Below are 18607 nucleotides of genomic sequence, written 5' to 3'. Positions count from 1 at the left end.
CATCAATAAACATTACATTTATTAAAACTACGTTCATTCATAACAAAAGTATTGTGGATTTCGCGGTTTGATAATTAATAGTTTTGTGTAATTAAAACAACGAAGGCATAATGATGTAACAAAAATAAATAAAATACCATTATTTATTTATTCTTTTACGTTATAATTTAAACAATTATCGAATGTACAGTTTGTTCAAATAAATCAAACAAAAATATTACATTTCAGATGTATTACAAATTAATAATAATTGATTATTATTATTCTTAAGAGAACAGTATATTCAGCAATAGTGGTTATTTGAATAACTTCCATATCTTAGATCGTGTGGTTTTGTGTTTTTAAAATACAGTGCATTTAAATTATTGTGAAACGATAAACTTTATTTACTGTAATTAACGAATACGACTATAGTTTTGGGAGAGTATGCCTCCCATCGACGGGTGTTATAATACTTATTTGAAACATAATTAATAGTGACTTAAATCTTATCAATAAAAAAAGTATTATGTCACAATAATTTATCATAAAGTGAAGTGTTACTCAGTGAAAGCCGAATGAATCAATATTTCGTTGCTATCTAATTTATTATTTTTATGCATTTAACAAAGGTAGGTGATACAATAAAACGAAACGAATTGATTTTGGATTATTTGTTTTTTTGTTTCGTTTTATTTTTTTTAATTTTTGCACAATAGGCCAGGAGAGCCCAGTGGTGAATAACAGAACACTGGCTTGAGAAAATACTAATACTTCATTTTTTTTTGGGTTCTCACCGGGAATCGAACCCGGAACCTTCCGCGTGTGAGTCAAGCACCTCAGCCGTTACACCACCGAGGCCACCATTATTTCTTAAAATGTTAAATTACGGCCGAGAGTTTATCTCCGATACCCTTTTATAACAAAAAGAAATGTTAACGCTTCCAATTGTAATTAAAAATTGTTCCAATTGTTACTAAAAATATTTTTTTGTGAATTAGAATAGCATTAAAGTTAGTATCAATTTATTTATTAACGGACATTGTTCATGTATACAATTTATAGGTTTTAAATATAACAATAAAAGAATAGTTAAAAACAATTATAAAAAAGAAAAGAAGCATTGACAAACATAAGGGACACCAAGACAAGATCTAGACTATATATTTAGTGCTCGTTTAAATCGTTGTAAACTTAAACCAAAAAAGCCCAGATCTTGTCTTGAGTTAAGAATACGACAAATACGGGTCATTGGAGAATTGAGGCCATAGTTTGTTATATGCTGATCGATGAACGGTACTTCATTTTTTCTCAACCTACGAGTCGCAATATTGAATTTTACTTGTCCCAGTAATGATGGAACATCGATTATACCATTTAGTATGCCGAACATATGTATATATGGAATCAATATTAGTTCTACGTTTTTGTCGACTAGAAATATTTAACATTGACTCGATATCAGCATAAGAATAATTACCTTGCTCTAGTCCAAGCATCCACGCTACTTTTCGAAGCAAGCGATGTTGGACTGATTCAATGCGATTGGCATAGAATGGAGACCAGACCACGGAGGCATATTCTAGAAGAGGGCGAACAGTTGAGCAATAAAGTGTTTTGATTGTACGGAGATTAGTAAAATCAGAGTATGTAAGTACCTATTACGTATTTAAAGATCTACATTAATTCGGTATAAATACATTTATTACATATATAGGTAGCTCTATGGAATTTATGTGATTTACTAAGAGATATATTTTTTTTTTAAAAAACCACATACTAGGCACTAGGCAGTTGAGATATAAAATACATTTTTAATTAATTATCATAAAAATAAAACGTTGTTATCATGTTACTTAATTTTAGTATTTTACAAGAACACTACTACAGTTTCGGGAGAGAACTCCGCCCATCAACGGGTTATATATAACTAGTAGTACATGCATAATATTGTGCATGGTTTCATTACCGAATCTATCATATAAAAGAATAAAATTGTGTAACGCTGATAAAAAAGTTTTATTTTCATAATAATGTATTATGAAGTGTTACGAAGTGAATGCCCATTCATTTAATAATATAATTCAAAAGTTCGAAAAAATTCAATGGACATTTCTTAGACATCTTAACTGGAGATGCGGGTATACCGATCTCAATTATATGTCTTCCTGCAAAAAACACTACTTGCTTACTTTAGAAGATCGCCGTCTACTGTTGGACATGGGGGTGCTTCATGACATACTTAGTGGACGCCTTGATAGTCCGGCTCTTTTGTCGGAGTTATCATTAAATGTCCCCGGCTACCGCACCCGTCACACGTCGAGCTCTCTATTTCATGTGCCAGCAGTTCGTACGAACTATGCCCAGAACTCTCCACTTATACGTTTTGTTAGTGAATATAATTTGAACTTTCCCCTTATTGATCCATTTGATTGTAAAAAAATAACATTTAAAATGCGCGTCTTAAAACATACTTTTTTGTCTTATACTTAGTTTCAATAATAAAGTCTTATTTTATCTTATCTTATTTTATTTTATTTTATTATATTTTATCTCTAATTCTTAATATTTTTAATATATTTGTATTTTCGACACTTGACACTTGTGCAATATTTACACACATGTCCACTCTCATTCCAATATAACACCCACTCACCCACCCTCTCACTCACTTACACTCACACAAACACACTATATAGTATGTATTGTACGTGTATTTAATGTATTTCTGTGGATATCTGTCATTGGTTTTATTCTCTGTATATTTTATTTGTTGCATTTTTGTTACATATATTACTGTTGATATCCCCAATAAAAAAAAATTAAAAAAACATTTTTAATATTTACGAAATACCATGGCTCAAGTAGAGGATGCCATGATTGCCACAAACCCAATAATTTGAAAGTCAGATTCTCACAAATAAAGCCGTATTTTGAACTGTCAATGTTATGATTATTGTAAACAGTGATAAAGTTCAGAGGTTTTTTTTTTTTTTTTATTCGTTAATATACTGTGAAGCTAAGCCAATTTTTTTTTTCAATTTTAATGCATCGTATTATTGGCGCTATGATTTTTTAAAGTTTTGTATTTCTGAAATAACTCCGCGTGTGACGTTAAAGGTTCACTTCCGCTTATTCTCGATCAGTTCTCCCCATTGGTCCATTTTCGGCCAGCAAACCGGAAATCTTCCACAACTCTCTTATCATTGGTTCATTCATATAAACCAGTGACGTCACGTCGTTCAAAGTAGTTCGTTTTAATTAAAATATTTTTGATTTATTTTGTACATTTTCAAGAAATTTTACAATACAATTTAATGCTCTAATTTTTACCGCGCATAAGAAAACATTTTTTGTATCAAATTTCCCGTAGGGCTGAAGTTCCTCATTGAATTCCGAATAAGTTTCAATTCATATTTGTCTTTTTTAAGCTTTTGAATTTGGCCGGGTTTGCAAATAATATCCTCATATTTAAAATTTCACATAGAAAATTCAAGCTATATCGATAAATAAAATCTAGTCGTCTTTTCATAATCGTGGCTCAGATCAGTTTTCCCAATTTTATAAGAGGCGGCTCAAACTCAATGTTTATTTGATATGAATCGGTAACGAATAAATATTTTAACTCTTGAATATGAATAATAAATTCCGAGAACCCTTAGGTCTGCCAACAAATATCCCAATTTTGATTTCTTTGATAACAAGTTGTCTTATTCATGCGATTTACTGAATCAAATTCTACTATAACCATCTCTCTTCATTTTCCATTCCCACCTAGTCCTGTTATTTCTCTTCCTTAATCTTATATCAATATTCCTGAATTTTTCCATACAATATTATGTCTTTTTTTCTATCATACATATAACGTACATATATCATCTTTAAAAATGGCGTATATATAAACACATTCACTCGGCGTATACATATATATTTAATTAATAATTTTGCATTTGTATCTACCCAAAATAAAATATTAACTATCGTACTTGGAAAATATAAACCAAACACATTTTTATCATTGTCTTAAAGATAAAACAGAAAGAATAAACACTCACGTGTAAGTTTTATGAACGCTTATTGAATAAAAATAACTTTGTCAATAATAAGTCAACACTGACACGAATTCAAACGAAAATACATATTCTAAGTATATTACGTATGTTTTTATTTTTATTTATTTAATTTTACAATACGCCCAAGGGGCATTCACAAAAAAATATACAGGTAAGTATGTACAAACTTAGTAAGTAATAATTTTAAATATATACAACACATTAAAAAAATAAATTGTATGCATGAAGAAACAATAAAAAGCATACTGCAATGCAAAATAAAAAGTGAAACTACGCATAGTAAAAAAAAAATATATGGATAAAAGAAAAATGTCAGAATTTAAAAGCAAATTGCAAATAACTTGTTAAGAATTTAAACAATATATATATATATAAATATATGTATACGTACAAAAAAAATAATGTTATAAACAAATAATAAAAAATAGTTTACAGTAAGTATATATAAGATAATGCACAAAAATATTTCATAAATTAATTTCAGAAAGAGATAGAAACAGAGAAAAACTTGGATGAAAAAGAAAGTTTTATTATTATTTTAATAATTAGTTTTAAACCGTGCATTTAAGTACGTAATGAAATACATCAAAATGTATCAAAACGATCGTGTCTTAATTCATTGTCAAAATAATTAAAGGGCTTCTTTTTGTTTGTGTCATTTTTTTGTTTTATTGAAATAATTAACTGAAAAAAAATAGCAATTTTCTAAATCTATGATAATAAAGTAAAAAAATAATTAATCAGGTAGAGAATGCTGATTAAATCAATAAAATATGAACAAATAAAAGTAATTTATACTTTGGCTTCTAAAATTAGCCACGTTTCAAAAATGTATTTTACTCATGAATAACTTTTGGTAGTGTGAAATGTTACTTCATTGTGCGAATTAAAATTATTTTTTTATTACCATAACACGAATCATACTAATCCATTTTATGTTTGGAAGTATAATATATGGCGAATATGATAGATCACCCGTATTATTTTTTAATCTAATCGTGAAGTGTTTTCTGGTTCAAATTTATACCTACCAATACCTACTACAATATCAATAATTAGTTATTTTATTTTGTTAAATAGATGCTCGCTAATTTATTTGTAATTGCTTTAAATTCGGGGTTTCTCATGTTTCTCATTTATGAATGTAATATTTTTTATGGGAAAAACGTTCTTATTCTAAATCCAGCCGAAATACTGTTTTAAAAGAAAAATCTCGATGATTTGTTTCGGATTTGTTATATTTGCTGTTATTAAAAAATGTAAATCACCAGAGCATTTAAAATAAAATGAATACGTGCATTTGATTTGTGCGGCATCTCTACCATAAACCCGCTCGAATTACTTTGTATTATTTTCTTTTTTTAATAAATGTAATTACACTCGTGCCACTCAACTTACGAAGGTTCTAAAGGTAAATGTTTGTCGGCTTACAGAGTGAACTTTTCCAATTTTCTTTATCGCGAAATTCTTTTTAGTTTCTTATGTCTGCCGAAGTCTCTCCCGCGTTTTCCTTCCAAATTCTCTCCATTCAAGGGCATTTCTCTCGACCTTTAACGTAGATTCACATCGGCAAGCCTCGGAACGTGGGTACGCGTGCGTCGCACTGCGCGTGTGCGGACTTCCTTTACTCCCCGCGAATATTGTGACCCAGATGCCAGTCGAAGGCGGGCGATCATACTGCGAGCGTCCAACTACACGAGTGCTCACAATGTCTGCAGAAAACGGCGAATCGGGACTCTCAAAACAGTTAAATCTTTTATTTACTTAAACATTACAGCTTATTAATCATCTCTTGCATGAGTTCGTGTATATTTTTGATATATTGTTATTGCATCTTCAGCGTTTTGCGCAAAACATACCCAAAAACTTTATATTATTTTACATTTTCTCACAAAATGTAACTTTTGTCTGTTGGATTGCATCCCCGACAATAGATGTCGCTCAATATGTATATTTATTTACGTGAATCTAATGTTAAAGCATTAAATTCGAAATTCATAACGACTTATAATTAGACGCCCAAGTTACGCAACAGCGAGAGCTCAATATTATATTATGTACTTTTATAAAAGGTATAAATATGTTCACATGTTTTCATTTCAAGGGCAAATATTTGACTTTGGCATTGAACAAGGTCGTCTTAATAATTGTTTCATTCATAGGCAAAAATTAACATCGTTTTCAAGATTTATGCAGTACCTACCTTTTATTTTGCTATAAAAAGTATTTTTTAAACTAGTTTTATAATGACAATAAAATACCTGAAGCAATTAGTTTCTGATGGGATTCATCAAATATATTAATGCGACAATACCGGTAAATTTAAAATGCAAGTTTATTGAAATGTTTTGGAATTTTTCTTTCAATTATTTAAATTTTAATTTCATTTTGATCATCCATCACTGGATTTTCACACTATTTGAAAATAAAATTAAAAACAGCAATATCCGTTCAGCAAAACAAAAATTATCAAGTTATATTAACTTTGTAATAAAGGAATCTGATGTATTTCATTTTTTGTAATTCTAAAATTTTCAGCGGTAATTTTCCTTTTCACTAATGCTTCACAAATAATTGTCACAGAATATTCATAGAAAATTTAATTAGGTACTCTCACTTGCTACTTGCTATCAAGATTGTTTATTTATTTAAAAGATTATGTTTTTAATGTTTCAAAATATGATTTCACTTACCACTGTTAATGTTTTTTGACGGATTTTGTTGAGCTGCTTTCTAAATTAATGAATTTACTATTGAAATCAAATATTTAATTTTAATTATATAATTTGAAAATTTTTCATTTTTTTGGTTGCTGTCTGATGCGTTTATCTGTGTAGAATATCACGGATTAGATTTTTAGAAAATGTTGTTTAAAGGAATATCACTTAACACTCAAATTGGCAAAACTACTTATATAAACAGTTTTTCGGTGGCCTCCGCGGTGCAGTGGTTAAGGCGTTGGAACATTCCGGGCTCGAATCCCGGTGAGAACACCAAAATAAAAAATAAACGATTTTTCTCAACCCTGGATGTTCAGTGCTTCATCGATGTAATTCATCGATGCAATTGCGCCTCCTGGACTGTTGTGGTGCAAAGAAAATACATAAAAATCTTTTTTTTTACACAAAAATATTTTTTTTTCTAACTAAAAAAATATTTATTGATAATTTGAATTTTTATCTTTATTTGAAAGTCTGTTTAATAAATTCCATATCCGTTTGAAATATTATGTGTATGAATTTGTAACTATGAAATGTGTTTATTTGTTTTTTAACTATATTATCAAAATATATTTTGATAAAAGGCCTCAGAAAGAAGCGAAACATTTAAAACCATAAATATTTTTAAAATTATGTTTTTTATATTTACGTTGAAATATGTGTTTCGTGTACAGATACGTTCTATAAACATTATACATATCATGCAAGTTAATTTATTAAAAGTTTAAATATTTCTGGGGTTAGTGCCAAAAGTGCATATGTCAGATTTTGGTAAAAATGAGCTGGGCATCAGAAAATTCTCCTAGATAGACTTTTTCTTTGTACTTTAGGTGCAGAAGTTAGTCATTTTGAGAATAATATATCAAAATATTTTTTCGGCATATTTTACAGCAAGAAATATCCCGAAGAAATTGACCTACGCTGTACAAATATTTAGATTTTTCATCTAATCACTTAGGTAATTGAAACACAAACACGAAAAATCGACACAGAAACAAACAATACCCGAACAATAAACTTTTTTGATATAAGCACTTCTAGCACTATCCCCAGATTTATGAAGCGTCATTTTTGTGATAAAACATACAAAAGTATGCCTGTTGTTTTTTTGCGTATTCTGAATTTCGCTACGCGATTGAACGCAACAATGTCATCATGATCGTTGAACAACGGCGCATGAGATTTTCTTCAATTTTACGAGTGGTTAAAAAAAAATGGACACTATGTCTCTACTCGATAAGTATAAAAGTATATTCTTTGGTACTCGGGTTAGTTTTATGCGTTTATTTTTTTAAACCTGGAATGAAAAGTTATTATAAAACCTTTTCAAGATCAAATATAAGAAAGCCAATGTTGCATTTATCACGCATACGTCATTGTTCGACGATCAGGACGCCGACGCGACGTGACGGTGTATATACAAATAACCAGCTGTAAGATTTAGCAACTCTGTGATATTATGCATTGTGTATCTATTTATCTGTGGATGTGCAGTACGTGTCTTATAACTTTGCACTTTGTAATACATTGAAAAGCTTTGTGTATAATACGTAGCGACATTCCAGCGCGGCATCTTATATGTACATCATTCTATGCGGATAGGTCTCAGAATATGCTATGTACTAATGTTTATTTATTTGACAATTGTAGTCTGCATCACTTTACGGGCTATTAAAATCCATTACGTTATGCGGACTGTAAATATGAATAACAAGTGAATGAATAGAAAGCAGATAGCTGTTAAACTGCCGATATGTACAGAAAAATAGATCAATATTATACGCAGAAGCCGTATTCAGCGAGCGAATTGCCCTATTAATGGGTAAATTCTGACTTGCATTATTTGTACGGCTTTTGGGTTCGGAAAACACTGCATGAGATCTCACTCTAGTACAAGTATTGGGAACATACAGAGTGATCTCTTTCTGTATATTTGGATTATACAGGTGTTCTTTAAACTCTGTCACATCCGAAACCGCGACGGTCACTATGGGCAAGAAAACATATTGGCATATTAAAAAAAATATTTAAAAAGCAGAAATTTTTTCAAAATAAAATATTTAAAAAAACAAATGGTTGCTTACTTCTGCAGGGGAGAAGCGAGGGGGGCGCGGCTATGTGGTTGACGGTGTATTAGACTCCCCCCTCCCCTTTCTTCGCTTCTCCCTTGCAGAAGTAAGGGACCATTTGTTTTTTTAATATTTTATTTTTGTAAATTTTGTTCGTTCTAAAAAAATATTTTAATGTGCCGATATGTCTTCTTGCTCATACTGATCATCGTGGTTTCGGGTGTGACAGAGTTTAAAGAACACCTGAAACCGTGAAGGCTGCATGCGTTTGAATCTCAATAATTGGCTAGAGAAGCTATTTAGCTCTATTGCATAAAACAAAAGCGTTGCATTTTTTTTTGTTTCATTTTTACTTTAACCACAAACGTCCAACGGACGGTTTTGGTTCGCGCTTGCAATTCTCGACCAGAGTACCTACCTGCGGCCGATTGTACTGCTGTAAAATGTAGCTAACTTCGTGGTTGATAATCAGAATAGTTTTTTATCTGTATTAGTCCGTGGCGTATTATTTCTCCAAGGTTTCCACGTATCCACCACTCTGTTGTTTAGAAAAAATACTGTGTTTTGTACTAATAGTTTGTACCGTGTCGCAGTCGGTAGTAAATAAACACTTTTTTTTCTACACAACGCACAGTTTACCCTGGAGGTGGCTCCGTCGACGATCCTACCTACACGGGATCACCAAGAAAAGACGATACACATTGATAACAGTTAATGTTAAAATGCTCCCACCTTTACTATGTATTGATAAATAAACATTTCATATATTTTTACCATACGTATCCGATAGTCACCCCTAGAGCCCGGGTGCAAAATAATTTGACAGATACTACGTCTAAGTAAATGTATAAATAATGGTATTTGAAAAATTGTGTAGCCAATTCATAATACTGCACATTCGATAAAATAGTCATAACTCAAAAATGTTATTTTTTAGTTAAGTATGCAGAATAAATTACAAAAAAAACTTGCATAAAAGTACGCTAGAAAAATTCACATAATGAGGAAGTTCAGTGGTTTTTTATTATATGTTAATAAACCATCAAGCTTAGCCAACATTTTTATTTTTTTGTATCGTATTATCATCGCTACGATTATTTAAAGTTTCGTAATTTTTTTTATTACTCCGCGCGTGATGTAACTAGTTCTCACAATATTATTTTTGGTATGTGTATATATATTTACATATTTATACACACACAATTCTGGGTTTTATCCCAAGGGGAAGTAGGTATATTATTATTTATATCACTACAGAGATGGGTAGAATTTTTTGTTTCAAGATTATGGATATTCGAGCGTTTACAGGGCTTATGACCTGTCATAGGTTGGGTTCAAGTGGCCACTTTTATGTAGAATTCTACAACATTCCCCATTCCGCTTATTAGCGAATATCCATATGTGTGTGTATAAATATGTAAATATATATACACATACCAAAAATAATATTGTGTAAACATGATCTGGTCAAAAAATTAAGTAAAAATAAATTGCAGAGTCATCTGCAGGCGATTACTAGTAATTAATTTAACTCGGATAGAGTCTTAGCTACATAAATAAAGTAATTTGCTTTAATACTTAACCTCAATATCAAATACATAGATGGCGCTCCAAACGCGCTAGCGAAAGCTTTCCTTGTTTCATGACATATATACAAAAACCAAAAATGTCACCGATATGGATATTCGCTAATAAGCGGAATGGGGAATGTTGTAGAATTCTACATAAAAGTGGCCACTTGAACCCAACCTATGACAGGTCATAAGCCCTGTAAACGCTCGAATATCCATAATCTTGAAACAAAAAATTCTACCCATCTCTGTAGTGATATAAATAATAACTAGTTCTCTTCGGCAAGTTCTCCTAATTGGTGGGTTGGCTTCACGGAAACCGGAAATCTCTCACAACACTCCACCGTCGGTTGATTTAGAAGAACTTGTGACGTCATTTAAAGTAGTTTTTCTTTTTCATTCATTTTAGAGGAACTTTGGTGTATCTTCAATGAACTGCTCTAATTTTTACCGCGTGTAAAAAATCATTTTTACATCCAATTTTCCGTAGCACTGAACTTCTTGATTCTAGCTTTACGATTTTTATCTGCTTGATGGCTGTACGGAAAACTTATACTTATTTGGACGCCGCCCCGCCCTCCGAACTCAAACCGTTTGATATTTGAACGTAGTTATGCAAAAAGCAGCCAGCCATAGAGAAACTGTGATAATAGCACTTCCATGAAAAGGGTGGATAATTGAATCCACGCAACAGTTGGAATGTTTTTTACTTTAACAAATGATAAATATAGCACGCATTCGTTTTTTTTATTGTACAAAAAAGGATTTAGTTATGTATATGACAAGATTTAATGATTTTTAAAGTCGTGCTGACCACACAACCTATGATGTATAATTTGCAGAAAACAGCCACCCCTAGCAAAACCCTGATGTGTTGTGTCATTACGTATTGATTATATTATTTTTTGTTTATATTAGGGTACTTAATTGTAACAAATAACTTAATTAGAGTTTTATCATAATTTAAAAAATTATTCGATTCCGTTTTAAGGGAATTTGGTGATTTTTTAAAGACTGGCTAACTACGCAACCTAAAATATGGATTTTGCAGAAAAAAGACAGATCAAATATTGAATGAAACTTCATACAAACTCAGAATGTAAAAGCCGACATTCATTTTCATGACATTTTGACATCGTTAAATTTTCATATGGCGATTATTACAAGTTTTTGTATGAAAGCAGAACATAGAATTCACCTTCCTGAACTTGATAACATCAATATCTATTTAAATTTATTTATGAAAACGTTTTTGAGAAGGGAATATGGAAGTCTAGGCATTTACAGGGCTAATGACCTGTCATTGGCTGGTTTAAGTGGCCACTTTACACACTGTGTAACATTCACGTTTCGTTTGAACATCCATATTTCCTCAACATTTTCTCTGTTGAAATAAATTTAAATATGAACAATGGAGAAAATCCAGCCAGTCTGCAAGCATTTGGACATACTCAAACATTGGTCAGTATCTATTGTTTTCTAAATTGTGGACTGTGGGCTGCTTTCTGTATGACTACGTTTATTTTAACTATTTTCTTTATGACAATCGAAATTTTCTACGCGAATTGTTTATGGCTTTTAAAATAAAAAATACGTGGTTATAAGACCACGTGTTCATTCAGTTTTATGGTTCTCCCGGAAATTCTGCTTATGACTCTATTTTATCGAATCTGCGATACGTACTACGTACTGAGTTATTTACAATCACGCAGTTTGTAAGCTTCATGGCAATTCCTCGTAACTTAATTAGAATTTACCGTCTGCATTCCCCCGGTTCCATAAGATGTCTCGTTTCCTTGAGATCTTTGAGTTAAACTTCTATCTTAGTTAATGGTCAATTAGTAAAGCTAGGGTTTCCTAGGACAGCGGTGCCCGGATCTTAACGGCCGTAGTAAACGGTGATGCGGTGGACAGCCGTCGGAACGGTGACTAGAGAGTGGTTTCCTAGGAAATCGGTGTTAATAAATGTTATAAAAACCGTTTTCCTAGGAAACCACTCTCTAGTCACCGTTACAACGGCTATCCACCGCATCACCGTTCACTACGGCCGTTAAGATACGGGCACCGCTGTCCTAGGAAACCCTAGCTTAAGTGCATCGTGCATGAAATAATAGCCATTAAATGTTTTATTTACTACCATTTTTATAAATACTGTAATATTTCATAAAACTACTAGTTATATTGTATTATACATATTTGAAAATCATTCGTAATTTTGACTTATTGATTTTTAGTATTAAACTTCAATTTTATTTTTAGACGACACATTTATTATATATATATACAGGGTGTGCATTAAACCCTGTCACATCCGAAACCACGATAATCAGTATGAGTAAGAAGACATATTGGCACATTCAAATATTTTTTTGGAACGAATAAAATTTAAAAAAATAAAATATCAAAAAAAGCAAATGGTTGCTTACTTCTGCAGGGGAGAATCGAGGGGGGGAGGGGCGGAGTCTGATACACCGACAACCTAGTGCCCCTCACTTCTCCCCTGCAGAAGTAAGCAACCATTTGTTTTTTTAAATATTTCATTTAAAAAAAAATATTTGTTCTAAATATTTTTTTTAATATGCTAATATGTCTTCTTGTCCATACCATAATGAACATTATGGTTTCAGATGTGACAGGGTTTAAATAACACCCTGTATAACGCATAAAAAAAATCGAACAAAATTTTGTTGATTATGTTGATGTTAATAAATTAATACCTATTGTGCTATGTAATCGACAAAGACAGTTGCAAATTTTGTATCTATATTGAATTTTAGGATGTAAAACTTCAGAAAATAAATCGATTCGGTAAATCCTTCGAGTCTTTGTAATCGAGCGTCCGGTCGTGCGAGAATGTAGCATAAACTAGAAATGAAACGGATAGTGATTTGACTGGATACGGGATACCGAATATTAGACATTATTCGATAAGGCATTTAACTGGGTTTTAAATACCCGGCGGCGCCGGTGGATATTTGGGCCAAGATATGCGCGCTCATGAAAGTCACAACTTGTCACATTTCAAGTCAATACATAAACATGAAATCGTTTATGTATTGACTTGAAAATGTCGCAGCAGACAAAACTGTTATTGAGCAGCGGCCTGTACAGTATTTTAAAAGAGGCTGTTATCTGAATCAGGTGGGTCTGATGAAAAGCGTAATCGTTTACCGACAACAAATACTAAAAAAACTTTTTTTAATTTATCACAATAATTTACTTCTACGAGCATTAGTATCGCTATTTATTTTTATATATTTTTTGAGTTGTTTTATTTATCAGGTATCTGGGAACATGCTTGCTATTAAAAAATGGCCGGATACCAGATAGTAGGTAACCAGATATCCGTTTCATCTCTAGCGTAAACAAATTTGTGAAGGTGTTATAAATACTAAAGCTAAGATTTGACACTGAAGACTACTTATTACTTATCGCTCCATTATAGTCAATCTAACTTCTTCAATTACACTTATCATCATTAAAAAATGATTTTGTACCTTCAGGATTAAATCATTTTCATCCCAGTAAACGAATTAAAATGTGTGTTCCTCTTTTGGCTTCAGATTACTATTCGACAACATGACTTCAGAAGTACTGTTGAGTCCCGTCTCGGAGCCGGTGCTGTGCTCCGGAAACAAAGTGTCTGTCGTAGGAGTGGGACAAGTTGGCATGGCGTGCGCCTTCAGCATCCTTTCACAGGTAAGTCCTCATCAAAACCTAACAGAAATACACATTTAATAGAATATAAACACTTCAATAAAAAAAAGTTTTATGCTACAACAAAGATGAAGAACATTTAAGAGAAGGTAATAAAGAAGTCTAGGCATCTACAGGGCTTATTACCTGTCATTGGCTTGTTTTAGTGGCCGCTTTACACACTGTGTAACATTCACCATTTTGACCATATTTGAACATCTTTATCTCTTCAGTTATTTCATCTGTTAATATTTATGAAGTTAAAGAGCTGAAACCTTTATTTATGCGCGTGAGATTCATCTAATTGAATTATTTCATCTACATACTAGGCAACGCCTGACAATTTTTTTTTCAGTCTATACTTCTTCATGGACTAGGTGGATTTATCAACAATATTTTGAGTTTGTCCAAATTTTTGGAGGACTGGATTCAACTCCCTGGGGAGCTGTTTATGTTAACATATTACAACAGATATGAAGATTACAAGATCTATATTACCTTTTCTTTAATGTTCTTCGTCTCTGTTGTAATATGTTAATATTAACAGCTCCCAAGGAAGTTGAATCTAGTCCTTGTCTACAAAAACTTGGAAAAACTCAAAATATTGTTGTTACATAAATACTATAACAGCAGTTTCATAAAAAGAAAACGCTTATATAACATTAAAAAAAAATTAAACAATGTGTGCATATGAAATTTATAATTTTAAAAAGAAAAGGATTTTTATTCATTTTTTAAGAGGCACAAAATACACATTAAATACAAAATATATATGAATCGGGTTGTAGTCCCGTGGCTAGAGTGTCTCGGACTCACGGCTCAAAGGTCCGTGGTGCGAATCCCACCCTACTCCAACTTGGATCCCATTTTCTAATAGTGAGTTATTTACTACTAGTTGAAAATGGCCCTCAAAATGAAATCTTTGGATGAATCATAAAAACGCAAATATTTCATTAAAAATAGTTTTAAAAATGCCAGGAGCAAAAAAATTAAAGGAGAATTAAAAAAAAAATAGTAATAATAATAACAATTAAAATAATTTTAAAATGAAGTATTCACGTAAATATGGCACACAATAAAGTATTTCCTACCCATACAAAAATATAAATGATAAAATAAACAAAAGTATAAAATTATAGTATTAAGATTTTCTAAAGATACTTGTTGCATTGCAGCCAGGGCTGATTCTGAACGGAATTGCGCGCGAAGTGATCGCTCTGTTAGCTTGTATTTAGTAAATTTTGTGTTCAGAATACCACCTCTGGTATCCTCTTATGAAACGTCAATGAATGTTTTAAATTATCAATGGTTGCTTCTAGAGATGGGTAAGATCCTGTGACCGAAACGATACTTGTAACTTGATCTGTATCTTTAAAGTGACCGAATCTTTTAAGTAATTCAACTGAACGAATGTATCTTTTGCTCATTTGGTGAGCAAAATTTAAAATTTTTCATTTAGGTCATCATATCTCCGCATCTTTCGCATCTTCGTATCATTTGTATCATCGTATCTTTCGTATCATTTGTTTCTTCGTTTCTTTCGGGACTCTAGTTCGTTTAGTTCTTTTGTTCACTTGAACGGAGTGTGAAGCTAAATTTCTGCATGTCCTACAGCTACAAAACCAGTGAATGTTTGAGCATCCTTGTAGTGCTTGAAATAATATTATGTTCTTTTCAATTATTTAAAAAAAGAAAAAGTAAATTATTTTTTTAATAATTTAAAGTCAGACTCACAGTGCAGTAATCAGTGCGTTTGCCTACCATGCAAGAGGTCTCGGGTTCGATTTCCGACATGGTTGACATGAAATATTTAATTAAAAATACGTTTTACACTCAAACATTTCAATGTCCCTTTAAATTAAAAAAAAATATTGCTGGTTTTATATGGAAAAATATTAATCATTTCAATATTTTTAGTAGGTTTATTTACAAAGAGAATATTTGTTTTCATGTATAAATATTAAGCTTTATACTTTGTTTTAGTCCTTTTGAGTATTTTTTTTATAATAGGGGAAAAGTGTTTACAAGAGAAGCCCCTGAATACATTTTTAAATAAATACAAAATAGTAAAATAAATGTCAATCCGCCCAAGTTTTATCGCGCTGTTTGGATTTGGACAGTTTGTGTTAATTGGGCCTACGCGTTCAATAAACTCACATTTGTAAACTTCAGAAATGCTTGTAGATAGAGCAAATAATGACTGTGTATGCGTCGCTTCAATAAAAAATAATTTACCTATACTTAACCTATCTACTAACTACGCATACCAGGGGCGCGCGGTGGGGTTTTTGATTAGGGAAGCAATTAATATAAAAGTAATGGGTACATAATAGTATACACTGCCCTTAAGAAATTAAACTAAATACTATATACATATGATTAGAAATAATAACAATAATTTAAAATTTCAAGTAATAAACTGTAAAAACAAATCAACCGACTTCACTATATATAGTATAATATAACTGCGAAGTATTTAATGGCGTTATATTTTATTTGACTAAAATGCAGTGAAACCAAAATAGATGTATTATCTTATTAAAAAACATGACTTTTCAACGAAAAAGAATTGGTCATTATTTGAACCCAAAAAATCAACATATGTAGTAGATTATAAACTGTTTTCTTATAACAAATCAACAATACATGGATGTAATATTTGAATTAAATTCTACACTTTATTTTGCATTCCTACTCCACCACAAAAAAAAAATTAAAATATTTTATTTAGCGCCAAAATACCAAAATCGCATCTGTGCTGCGCGGCGTTACGTTTGCATCGCATCTAAACTACATGAAAAATAATGCATTTTTTATTTATTATTTAACTTTTTGCACATAATGTTATTTGGACATTGGCGGGCTTATTGTTCTATTTTTATAATTCAAGTTACAGAACATGTTCAATAGAAAAAAAAGATTAAAAAGCTCAAGATATATAAAAATAGAAATAAACCTATTTGTTTACAAATTACCTTAAATCAAAACTATTACTCAATGGGAAAAGGGAAAAAAGAGGAAAAAGGAAAGGAGGAGATATTAAGGAAGAGAAAGGAGATGTTTCTTCAGACGTGATTTAAACAGAGATAATGTAGAAACATCTTTGATGGTGGATGGGAGATGATTCCACAGTCGAGCCGCTGTATGTATTGTATGTAATGTATTGGTATGTTTCGATTGCTTCCGTTGCCTAGTGAGAATTTTAGTCTGCACCTGCTCCCGGACTGAGCGTTCAGTACGGTGCTGGAATGGAATTTCGAATTTGCTTCCATCGTGATCGTTATTTAAATCGATACCCAGCCAGCCAGTAGCAAGTACTCGCCGATCAGGCGATCAGTACGCGCTGACAGCGCTGGTAAATGGATGTGCTGGGAGGTTGTGTTGCTTTTTATAAATTTTTTTTAGTCGATATTAAAATTCCTCCACAATTTATCGCGATTATTAATTAAATTATTTTTACATTATTTGTTTATAGTAATCTTAATGTTAGGTATTATGACTGATAATTCATTTATTAAACATGCTATTTTATAAACATTATTTGTCTAAATTTAGGGGAACCAATGGTTCCATGCGTTCCGTATGGTGAAACGGAACGCGGACACAATCGTTGCGAACGAATGAACTAAATGAGCTAGAGATATAAAAGATACGAATGATACGAAGATCCATTTCGTTCGGCGCTCTTTTCGTTCGCGAACTAACTGACCGAGATGAAAGAAACATATCTCTAGTTCAATGTTTCCGACCTTGTCAGTTTGACCGGGTCGTTCGCGAACCACACATGTCTATTGCTTGCCTTTTTTTGGAGTTAATCAAATCCGTAATGTAGTCGTCGTTCATACAAAGTTTTGAACAGTAGGATCATTTTGTAGAAATTCTAAGAATTTACGCCTCTTTATTTACGTGAGTGTAATTATTAATTGAAGTCATAATGATAGGCGGAGTTTGATCACAATATTGTATTTATTATATTATATTGATAGTTTTGGTATTGACTGATTATTAGCTCCGTGTCCTGGCGGGTTAAGAATACAGTTATGTGTGTTAAATAGAACCACAACCCTGGAAGAGCGTTTTCGACTCGATGGCTACTCTCAGGTATAAATTCTGAATAAGAAAATAGAGTAGAAATAAGCCAACCTTGTAGTGTAGTGGTTGGCGCGTTCGCCTATTGAGGTCCTGGGTTCGATTCCTGGCACGGTGGACGCGAAATATTGATTTTCAAGTTCGTTTGAACTCCAATAGTAAGGCTGAGAACAGATGATCGAAATACGATGCTATGGGTTTGCAAATGCAGTGCCTGATACACAAATATATGTGTAAAGGAGGATACTGACTGAGAATGCAAAGCGGAATGCTTATTATGATGACAATTGATTATTTATATATTATAACACTTTATTTACAAATACGTCTTTATATATTTCAAGTATATTTGAATAAATGTAGGTGCAAGATGTTGATTGTAAATTTTAATCTAAGTCTAGAATTAATAT

At 31.8% G+C, this 18607-nt stretch overlaps 1 protein-coding gene across 4 annotated transcripts in view; it reads left to right on the top strand.

The window, feature by feature from the left end:
* The window catches only part of Ldh (Lactate dehydrogenase), a 100676-nt gene that overhangs the window by 58851 nt on the left and 23218 nt on the right, over nt 1-18607 (top strand). For 2 of the 4 annotated variants that reach the window (XM_088240322.1, XM_088240321.1), the window contains exon 2: nt 13976-14111. In XM_088240322.1, coding sequence (XP_088096448.1) covers nt 13992-14111 — 120 coding nt within the window. In that variant the 5' untranslated portion in view covers nt 13976-13991. Of the gene's footprint in view, nt 1-482; nt 612-5705; nt 5799-13975; nt 14112-18607 lie in introns of those variants that run through there. The other 2 variants (XM_088240323.1, XM_088240320.1) reach the window with 2 other exon arrangements.

The sequence above is a fragment of the Micrasema longulum genome, unplaced genomic scaffold, assembly GCF_059751315.1.
Source record: "Micrasema longulum isolate JH-2025_06_02 unplaced genomic scaffold, ASM5975131v1 h1tg002421l, whole genome shotgun sequence".
NCBI classification, from domain to species: domain Eukaryota; kingdom Metazoa; phylum Arthropoda; class Insecta; order Trichoptera; family Brachycentridae; genus Micrasema; species Micrasema longulum.
Note: the sequence above shows the minus strand (reverse complement) of the source record. Positions and strands in the feature narration are given on the sequence as shown.